Source organism: Buteo buteo, chromosome 10 (genome assembly GCF_964188355.1).
Source record: "Buteo buteo chromosome 10, bButBut1.hap1.1, whole genome shotgun sequence".
Taxonomy (NCBI): domain Eukaryota; kingdom Metazoa; phylum Chordata; class Aves; order Accipitriformes; family Accipitridae; genus Buteo; species Buteo buteo.
Genome location: NC_134180.1, coordinates 26,308,958 through 26,320,260, shown reverse-complemented (window position 1 = coordinate 26,320,260; position 11,303 = coordinate 26,308,958). Strand labels below are relative to the sequence as shown.

General features: G+C 35.0%; 1 protein-coding gene across 13 annotated transcripts in view; it reads right to left on the bottom strand.

The window, feature by feature from the left end:
- Positions 1-665: 665 nt before the first annotated feature.
- ZNF644 (zinc finger protein 644) overlaps positions 666-11,303 on the bottom strand; it is an 81,908-nt gene continuing 71,270 nt past the window's right edge. For 12 of the 13 annotated variants that reach the window (XM_075039032.1, XM_075039038.1, XM_075039029.1 and 9 more), the window contains 2 exons: positions 3,005-3,107; positions 666-2,493 (listed from right to left, as the gene is read on the bottom strand). In XM_075039032.1, the coding sequence (XP_074895133.1) occupies positions 2,301-2,493; positions 3,005-3,107 (296 nt within the window). In that variant the 3' untranslated portion in view covers positions 666-2,300. Of the gene's footprint in view, positions 2,494-3,004; positions 3,108-10,430; positions 10,554-11,303 lie in introns of all 13 variants that reach the window. The other variant, XM_075039042.1, reaches the window with a different exon arrangement.

Sequence of the window (11,303 nt, the reverse complement as noted above, 5' to 3'; positions counted from 1 at the left end):
TGCTACTGCAAAATTCTGCATGGTATGGCTTCACCTTACAAGCATTCTTAACAATACTAGATAAATAGCATTTGCACTTAATTGATTTTTTCATCTGTTAAAACAGCCACAAAATATGGTGCTCTCACGAACACTTTTTTTTGGTGAGAAGGGTAAACAAGCACTCTATTAAAGCATTATAAACATTCAAGGTGATCTGATCACTTCCCTCTATTCTGTTTCAACACATTGCTGTGAATCTTCCATTTTCACAGCATATAAAAAAATCCCACAATCATCCACAAATTTAGAAATTTGTTAGTCTGCATACACATAAGTTGTCTGCAATACACTTCAACATTCCAGTTACTTTCCCAAAATCTCTAAAATATTATTTTTTTTCTCCAGCCTTTAAATGTATTGATGTAGATTTTCCAGTTAAAAAAAGGGAATAAATTTTGACAATAAAGCTAAGGTTATCTGTAGCAACTTGTGCAGTAAAACACCTGATAGCATTAATTTAATGACAGAGCTAGGATGGCCTTGTCTCAGGACTCTGTCCTGCACAGCTGTGCTATTTTAGCCCATCTATTTTATCAGAACATTAACAAGCCTCATGTTAACTCTGAACTGCGCACATACAGGAAGACAGACATTTATTCATATTTTCCACCAATCAAATGTAATGCGTCTGTGAACAAGTCAGTTTATTGCAAGTAAATGTACTTATACTTAAGATCATGAGAAGATTCTAATCTCAAGCAAGACAAATCAATTTCACAAACTTAATTCACACAATGCAAATAAATGCTTCACATTATAGACATTTAGATTTTCTTTAAACCTTTTTATTTAGAGATTTTTCTGGTAAGGAGATATACCATAGGAAAGCAATTTCACTGGCAGTGAGGTATGTATATACTCTACCAAAATACTCCTCTTGTTTTAACTGCTTTTAACTTTATTTACATATAAAGAAAATATCAATGCATATCCTTGGCTTAACTACAGTATCTGTTACCCTATATGAGTAAAATGAAATGTTACTTTGCATACAAAATTGATTTGTAGAGGAATCTGATTTAAACAAAAATCATGTTCTGAAGACAGTTTAAATGAACAAACACAATTCATCATGACCAAGACACCTGCACCATATTTCCATCCTCACAGCACATTTATTTCAGTAATTCTGTAAGTAGGTCCTTAGCATGAGCATAGTGTTACAGTTTTCATACATATAATCACATCCAAAACAAGCTCTAAAATTTAAGCTGTAAACATTCTCTTCATATGTAGAAACATTTCAATCTGCTTTCGAATTTTCTAAAATGATCAATCGTTTAAACAGAATTATAAATGAAAAGTCTACTCTAACCGTGTAGTGAGCAATGCTTATTAGTACATTTCTACAGTGTTAAATAAAATAGTAGAGAGGCAAACTTCTGTAAGCAAGTCAGACTTTAAGTAAATCATCATAAAGAAACAAACTTGTTAACAAAAAGATGCTTTGTAATAAAGTTGGATTGAATCTACTATGATACAAAAACGTAAGGGTAAATACCATCTTTGTTGACAAGTAGGAGGTAGCATGGATGCACCACTTTATTGTCAGTGAGAAATGCAACTGAAGTAAAGAATATTTCCTTACCACAAATTTCCAGTATTATGTACATATTTCTCTTAGAAATTTGTTTAAACAAGTTTCCCTCCACTTTTTAGTACAAAAAGCCTCATGTGATTTAAAAAAAACACTTACACACCTAGATAGAATAGTACTAATTGCCCTATTTGAATGAAACAGTCTCTTGAACTATGAAGTACATGATATTTAATGCCCTAAGTTGAGTAAATTGTATTAGCAGTTCTTGGTATTATACAAAACACTACATACATACAAACAAAATATAATAATATCTTATTTTACTATGTAACTCTTTTTGGAATAAACAGAGCCTTGATTTGGGTAACACTGAAGAGAACATGGTTTCTTTGTTTTATTAAAATCTGTCTTTTAAGTACCCATGTGCAACAATTTAAAAATGGCTGCCATACATGTAATGGTCTTGTATTGATAGTGAACACAGTAACTGACAAAAACATAATAAACCTTAAAAACACATCTTCCACCCTATATAAAATATAAAGACTACTTACTGTAACTGTTAAGTATTCAATTTATTTTGATGTTACTGTAATCCACTTCCTCTATTTTCCTGTCTTTAGCATTTATAAACATAATTTAGTGTAGCAATTTATTTTAAAAAATGACAAAGTATTTCAAATTTACATCCAATTAAAATTTAAAATGTTTCCTTGTTCTATGATGCTGCTTCTGCCATCAGTAAAGAAAATGAAGTTTCAGTAATTGAAGCAGGCTTTTTAAGTAGTGATGTGACTTCAACCATGCCAGCTCCAGTTCGTGGAAGATTTGCGTTGACAATGTGTCGCTGCAAGTGCTTTATCCAGTCTTCTTGAACAGACAAAGGTCCTCGAAAGACCAGACCACAAAACCTATGCAAATATTAAAATTAATCCATCAAGATATATCTAGCTCTACTGAAAAATTATAAAATAAAGACAGTAAGTGGAAAGTCTTAATTTTCTTGAAGTTCGTTTCTACATATTTTAGCTGCAAATCTTAGTAATTTATTTCATTTATAGTAACTGTGAGCATACACCCCCCACAGTTTATACAACTCACACTCTTAACATTTTTAATGCTAGCAGTAACAATCTGTTGTTCTTATTTAAGGTTTCTTTTGAAGGACAGAATATTACTCAGACATGATCAGATTTAATAATGATCATGATTTTAGCTAGAGAAACAGCTGGCAACCCAATACCTGAGTATGACTGATTCAAGTCCTCTTGTTCAAATTAATGAAAATAGGCAACTTCTTCCCCCCCTTATTATTCAATTTAATCACAAACACATTTACAGGATACAATCTTAAATCTTCTTATGACTATAATTATCAAGTTCTTAAGAATGTGTTCTTTCAATTAAAATAACCCTGTGTACCTGCATCTGAGTATGTAAACTTCATCAGCACTATGAGGTAATGGCAGCATTTTTTTCTTGCTTCCAGATCTTGACCTTGACTTCTTTTGCTTACAGTCTAAAGCTAAGGAGAGAAATTTCCATATGTGAAAGTGATACTTCAACGAGTGTTAAACCAGAGACATTTAGTAAGCATCCCCTATAGCAGTAGTGAAAAGACATCTACCTCCTTGTTGTCTGTCATTTAATTATAACGTAAATCCAAAACAGTTACAGTGTGCTCTAAGGAATTTGCTGGCAAAACACGAAGCTTTTTTTTTTTAGTTTAGCACAGTGCTTGCTCTTTAAAAGACTAGATAATTGACATTCAGCATCAACCTGTTGTTTTAGTATCAGCAAGCACCTACTAACCTATTGCAGAATTATACAGAAGCAAAGCACCATTGGAAATTTCCTTTCATGCATAAAACGCTGTCAAAATCTTGGAACTTGTTTTGTAGTTCAAGTACCATCATAAGACCACTCATGTTCAACCAAGTTACAACTTCACAAGGTTGTAGCTTTCAGTCGGTATAATCAAGAATTTCTAGTTTGAATAAAACACCTGCCATTTGTTTTCAACATAAAGTTTGTCCTTTTCTTCTAAGAATTTCAAATGAAGCTTCCCCCTTACTTCTGTCTGAAGTCTAATGCATCTTACAAAAATCATGTATTAATCCTTGGCAGTGGCAGCTGGTATTAGGACAATCAACAGGGATGGCAAGGCCACTTTTTAAATTCAGTCTAAGCGTTTGAAACTATGTATGAAAATAATGTGTTTGAACAGGAAACGCATAGCAAATGGGTTCAGTTAGCACTGAGGTCTGTACCTCCCATAAAGAGATGTAATAGGAATCTGTAACAAAACCTGGAGGTTCTAAGAAGAAGCCAAAGTTGGGGGATGAGGGGATTAAACTGAGTTAATATTGTTATGATGGAAACAGCTGATAAAGCTCAAGAAAAAACTAGAAGTTTTGGACTGCTAGAACTGAGTATATCTAGCTACACTGTATTTCAAAACACAAGACACCAACACTAGAACTCCACAGAAACCTGAAAGACAGTAACAAGTGGTATTCTTGATACCAAAGGCATAATGCTATGCTACTGAAGCATCTTAACAGCAAAATTAAAAAAATCATTACACTTGTCTAAGTTTTGACTCCCGTAATATAAAACAGAAGAATAAACCTCTTAGTATTCTGAAGCGTAAGACATCATCTGGTGAGGCAAAACATGCTGCTTTAAAGAACACACAGTCTTGATTGCATCCTTCATTTTTCTTAGGTCCTCCAAATAAGCACCTCTCAAGCTTCTACCCTGTAGCCAAACTTTTAACTTGTAGATACACCAGACATTTCCCAATTCCATCCCCAGATTTAAAGATTCCTACAGTATCTAGAAAAATTAGAATGAATTTTTGAGGTTTAAATGTACCAGAACACTAATCAAACAAGTAGAAAGCAGATACCAACCTAAAGAGACTTCCTTCAGTCCCTGGGTCAAGCCATCATTAGGAAGATGTGGCTCAACAGCATTTTTTCTGATAGCAACAATGAAAGCAGTCTGGATATAAAGGCAGTAGTAACCCAAGGTGGCGGGGCAGAGAGAGAGAGAGAGAGAAAAATGGCCAAGATAGCTTCTGGAAAAGTGAATAGGTAAGGGATTCTTAATGCTTTATGCTCTCATCAAAAGCATATTCTTCATATAATTAGGAAGAAAAAAGCTAACTATCTTTCAGTCTGTAGGAACTACCAAGGAGTATAAATATTTTACATACCACAATATCAGTAACAACATCACCAGAAATGTAAGCAGATAAAATACTGAAACCCAGACACCCATTCTCTGAAAAGAACTATTTGCATGAGGGCTGACTTATCTGAAGCAGTTATTACAGCAAAAGCTTTGCCACTGCTGATTTTGCAGAACATAACGGGAAGGAGGGAAACAGAAGTCAGTATTATTTGAATGCAAACACATCCATGAGTTGCATCTGATGTCAGTTAGTTGATGTCAGCTGATATGAGTTTAAAAAAAAAAAAAAAAGCAGTAGCCAGAAAGCTCCTTCTAGAAAAGCCTACATGCATTTGAAAGAACTAGCTTATTTCCTTCATGTTGGCAAACTTAAGACATTCATTCCCATCAAGAAATTTGATTCTACTCACATACATCCCAAGCATTTCAGAGAGCTTTCCCTTTCTTACTAGACCTGAATTGGTCTTCTGCAACAGAGTTCCTGAAACCTAATGGGGGTGGGTGGGTGTGTGTGGTGTGTGTGTGATCTTCTAAGAAAATAACCATCTGAACTACTGTGCAATCAAACAGACAGCAACACAAACAGAAACTGCCATAATGTACCAGGAGAGGTAGCTTCTACTTCCTTTAAATCTACCTTTTCCAAGAACAATGAGAAAACAAGGAAAACAAAAGAATGGGCACCTTCTCTGAGCCATTTACGACAGAGGCTCTAGATAGAGAAATTACAAAACAAAGAACAGAAAGTATCACAGTAAAAGACATCAAGAAAAAAAATTCAGATCACTCAATGCATTTTCAGAGTACCTTAGCGAAGATCAGAAGTACATTTGACCAAGCAAGAAGCTGTTACAAAAGATAGAAAATACTAAGAATATTAAACCTGTGTTCTGCAAGAAATATTTCTTTTTATTCCCTCTGTCTTTTGACCTAGTGAACATACTCCTTCATGTTTTAGGGGGCACAAAGCAGCACAAGTACCTTTTGAAGTTACTCCAATGAAGCAGGAAAGTAAGTGGAGAAAGAGTAGTAACATCTGGGTAAAGCTGACTGAAAGCCATAATTCCAATACCGGTTATCAGAGACATGTACCAGTAACTGTCACATTAATTTCATTTTTGTCTATCTAGAGAGTAGCAAGTTTAAATGAAGTCACATGCACACACTTCAGTGCTCTGTTGATATGATACTTGTAAGTGCTTGCAAGCATCATGTCACACCATTGCCTTACCCATAAGAAAGCGTAGCCATGTTCTGACCAAAACTCTGTTACTGTTCTTCCAATGCCTTTACTGTAACAAAGCATGACCTCCTCAAAAATTATGGTTTAGCCCTTTCAGGAAGAGACCAAGGATAATTTAGCTCTAGTAAGCTGCATGGAAATTGCAGCAAATTGCCAGAGAGAGGCAGGAACTACCTACCATTAATGCCTACTTTGTGGCTACGACAGCTCCAAAACTACCATCCTTCATTCTCCAAAAAGGCCCAATTTTTTTGGAAGAAGCCTCCTTCCTTCAAGTTTGGCCACCTGGTGTTTTCTAGTTGCTATTCCAAAAACTTTCTGTAAACAGCCAGTTACACCACTTCATCAAACCTCTGATACAGCATGACAGAGAAACAACCCATTTAAAATAAAAGACAATCAAACTTTGGAGGAATCTCCTTGAGTCACCCAAGCTCAATTTCAGAGCACAGTATTTAGAAAAACATATGCTAGGTAAAAAGGCTGCATATAAAAACCTTCTTTACCTCTGTGACCACTTATCAAGACTACAAGCAGATGGAGATAGGAGGCTAAGATGAGCATGCCTAAGACAACATGAATTAGAAAAGTCACAGTTAGAGGTCCTTCATGCCATGACATTTGGTCTGAGGTTCAAACTTAAAGTGCATCTATGCTAATTTGCATGCTCCGCTTCTTGATGTCCCCCAACATGGAACACTTCTCATTTCAGACTTCATTACTTTTGTCACAGAGTATGTAAGCTAACACAAGTTGAATAATTGCACACATAAATGGATCTAATTAACCATTTAAAAACACTGCCAATTAAAAAGTAAAAAATTAACTTTCCTGTATATTTATTCACTAATTTTTCAAATTCAATCACTTGCTATCTATCCTCATCATTACTGCACAGTAAAATGCATTAAGCCCCCCCATGCAGTAATTTGCTCCCCGAAGTATCTTATAGGATATTAAAAATTAGCTCATTGTGCCAGTTGACCAGTTGTAATTGTAACAGCACAGAGTAAGACGCATAAAGCCAGTGGATCTCAGACTTCTGCTGTAGCTGCATACACTTCCACAGTAAACTTTCCGAAGCTACGGTTTTGAAAAAATGGTATTAGAAATTATTTGGAAACATAGTGGCCGCATGAACTGCTACCTCAGTCATACTGTTGGCTCAAAGGCCAGACTCTTTGCTCTGTATTTTACTGTTCTCTTCCAAACTTCTGAAAAAGCAGTTTCCATCTACAGAAGGAAAGACCAAAGAAGAGAGTGGTGATTCCCAAAGATGACAGCTGGTAAGAAGAGACTGAGTGTGAAGAGTCAACAAAGACAAGATGTAAAAAGCCAGGGTGCAAGAGAGTATTGAGAGACTTCAGGTGGGAAGAGAGGCCCAGAGGGAAGAAAAGGAAGGAAGTGGATATACAACTGTACCAAGAAGAGCAAGATTAATTTTGAAGATTTTGCATAGGTCTGCCCAATGCTCTAAAGATAATCAGAAGAAGCAAGTTTGCCACATGCTCTGAGAAACATTAATGTGTTGCTATTCATCAAAACAGGTATAAAAGGAAATTAGCATCTACTCAAGATGAGCAATTAAATCATTACATTGTTCAAAACTGGACTGCGTAACACAAAAAGAAAATAAAAATTGATGTTCCAGTCAGACATCTGAAGACTATCATGCAAGCACTAATACAAAAGCAATCAACTATCCAAATGAACCTAGACAGACATTTGCTATACAGTGGATCCGTACAGCATAACTACAGGCACAAATTAAGTTTAATAAACACTAACCTTGAACAGACAACAGCCTAGAAAGTTTCACTTCTAGGATGTTTTTCTTGAGTCCATTCTCAAAATGTACCATTATGCTTAACTATGTCTATTATACTGCTAAAACTGTCAAGTCACATTTGGGAAAAAAAAAAAGGTAAGATTTAACTAAATATGATCAAATTACTGACTGAAGAAGTAGGACATCTGCTAGAAGAGCAGTACTATAATAGTCAGTATCAAAAACATATGCAGACAAACTGAAAAACTGAGCAGAAGACTAGTACGTAAGCTAATGTAGCACTAGGAAAGGTCTCACTTTGGTGATATGCAGAGATTACTGTACTTCTCTTATGAAACAGTAATGCCTAGATAGCTCCCATAACAATTGCCAATTAAAAGAATTACAGCATTCATGTTTACACACAATTATTTAATTACAGCAAGAAACTGAGACAAATATTTAACCAGTGTGATTTCTTTTCAGTAGTTATGTTTACTTTAGAAGATATAAGAAAGGCTTCATGAAAACAGAAGAAGGAACCTGTATAAACGTATCCTTATTGCCTCCATTAAGGTTCCAGGCTGAAGCCAACCTGAAGACATCTCAAAATTGCTCTCAACTGCAACCATTTCTTAATAAGAAAAACACATCTCCTCAAGAGTGACACTCATAGCAAAGTTTAAAACTAGTGTGTGCTAGTGAAATCTTGCATTAAAATAATTCTCTTCACAAAACTTATAAAGTTGAACATCAAATAAAACCACTGTTTCAAAGCATATTTTCTGGTCTACAAGCCTTGCATTGAGCTTGCTCAAATGAAAAGTCAACGAGCAAAGTTTACAAACTTCGCAGAGTTACAACAGTTTTAATGGTAATGACTAAGTTAATACAAATATTCATTGGTTGCATAATGTTATTGCTATAACTTAAGCCTAAGTCATTGGTTTCAGTGAAAGGCCTTTATCCACATGGTACAGGCTATTTATCTGGCTCAGCTCCAGCTTCTGAGATCAAAAGATACTTTTTTTTTAAAGTTTTGTTTCTAACCTTTTTTTTAAGCTTTGTTTCCAACCTCATTTTGTTTCTAACCTAATTTTAAGCAAACTTCTAGGTCCAATGATACAAGACTCGGGAGCTTTCTTTCAGTTCTTTTAAGGAAAGTGGCAACTGTTCTGATGAGTATGCTACTACTTCACTAGCAAAATACATTTCTTAAAGAAAACAAAGAAAAATCCCTGAAAGCACCATAACAAGCTACCTTCACTTCTTCCATTTAGCAAAAGGGAACCTGAGGTACAAGAAGCTTGTCCAGGATCTAATCTCTTTGTACTATCTTGTTTGTCACAGTGTCTCCTCCACTGAAATATCATTAAGATTTCAAAGTGCAATTTAAATATATAGCAACTGAAAAATATTTCACCAGTAGGTATATATAAGCAAAGTAACTTACCACAGGGGTAATACCAATCATAGCAGTGGTAAATGAAGTCCACTATCATCGCCTTTCTACTGAGTAAATACGAAAACTTTCAGAATCACTAACTAAAAGACATACGCTCGTGCACATGGATATTACTGCATCTGCTGACACTTCTAAATCTACTTTGTTATAGCATTAACTTAACATAACATAAGACCTGGCAGCCGCAGGCCCAGGTTGTAAAAATATTTCTTTTAGCCTTCTGCAGAGAAAGCCTGAAACTCAGTTTATTTCTCATTCTTAGCATAATGAATTACATCTGCAGACAAAAAAAAAAAAAAAAAAAAAGATTATGCACTTTTCCAAAGCATTATGTAAAAGTCTGTGCTTGTTGACACAGAAAACATGGTTGCCCTTCTTAATTACTGAATATTCCAGACTTTGTATCTCCAAATTTTCCTCACTATATTCTGTCTCTGCTCCCCAATTTGCTGTTGATCATACGAAGTCCCACTAATCTCAGCCACAATCCAAGTAAACTTAGAAACTGCCTACAGCCAAGCAAACTGCAGGTTTCTGGAAAAGAGTCAAAATATGGAATATTAGAGGAATTTCAAAATAAAGTGTGTTTTAATAAAAAACATTCGTATCAGTGCCAAATGCTGTACTACACTCACTCCATGTCGGACCACATAGTTTTTGGGTTGTGAGCCAAACAAGAAATGAAACCAACTACATACAATATGTTGTTAGAAATACACAAACTGTAAAATTACTTGCTTTTCCTATTTTAACTACAGTATTCTTAGTAATTATACGTACTAGATTGTAAAAATTACTTGTTGGTTTGTTGGGGTTTGTTTGTTTGTTGGTTGTTTTTATATTTTTTTTAGGTACTTTTAAACACTTAATTAGAAGGCCAACTAGCTGGTTTGGAAGTTATGATATTGCAGAATGAATTTAAGCGACCATCTCTTAGTTTTGCTTACATACCTTAAGTGTTGGATCCAAAATAAATGAGTAAGAATGAAAATCAGACATGAGAGTGGACAACAGCAACATACCTTTTCTTACAAGTTGCTGAAGTTTTATGGCAAATAAATTGTTTACCAGCAGAAGCTTCAAAATTATTTTGAATTAACATATGCTTTTGCCCAGTCTGATGAGGAAAATGTATCATAGACAGACTTGCTTTTACATCTGTAACAAAACATACCTGTCCCAGTCAAAAGTCCAGCACTCTTCTTTCGTGCATAAGCGCGTAAGTGGTTGGACAGGCTAACAGCACTTGTAAACGTCGTATTGCAATGCACACACGTTCTAAGCTTCACAGGCATACCTATCATTCAAAAGAAAACTATAATCCAGCTCTCTTCAAAAAATGAAATTCTCAAAGCGTTGTAAAAAGTTTTCTGCAATAAAGATGGTTTAAAATATATTCACTGCATTGACGCAATTGTTTAGTATATTAGAAGGATCCAAGTTAACCGTTATTAGTTTTCCATGTAGTGCTTTAAGCCAAACCATGTTATTTGAAAAAGAACAGAAAGGAGGCAACTTGAGCCCGTTAGGCTACTCTGCATTTAATACCTACTATCAAGTTCCTACAGATCTCCACATTATGAAGCTCTAATCCCAAAATGCAATCCTACAATTTGAATAGCACAATTCTGTTGAGAAATTTCGGACCGTGCAACATTTCCAATAAAGAGAATTTAAAAAGTCTAGTTGACAAAGTGGTAATTAAAAGTGTTTTACCCATAAGACTGGAGCGCTCAATACTAAATGAGGCTGCTGTTGAAGGCTTGGAGAAAAAGGTGGTAAAACACACCACTGAACAGCTGTTAGACAAAACGTTTTGTTCAGTGCATTTTCTGTTCATTACTTTAGATGCGCAATTGATAATGAAAGTTAATGATTTTAAGTTTTTTGCTAAAATCTTTGTGCTAAATAAATGATCAACAAAGCAACATGCCATTTATCACAAGAAAACAGTGATATAATACTGAACTCCTCACTTACCAGACAAAGAAACCATTATAACTTATCCCCTGCTCAACTTCACCATAATATTTCTCCCTTCATTTTA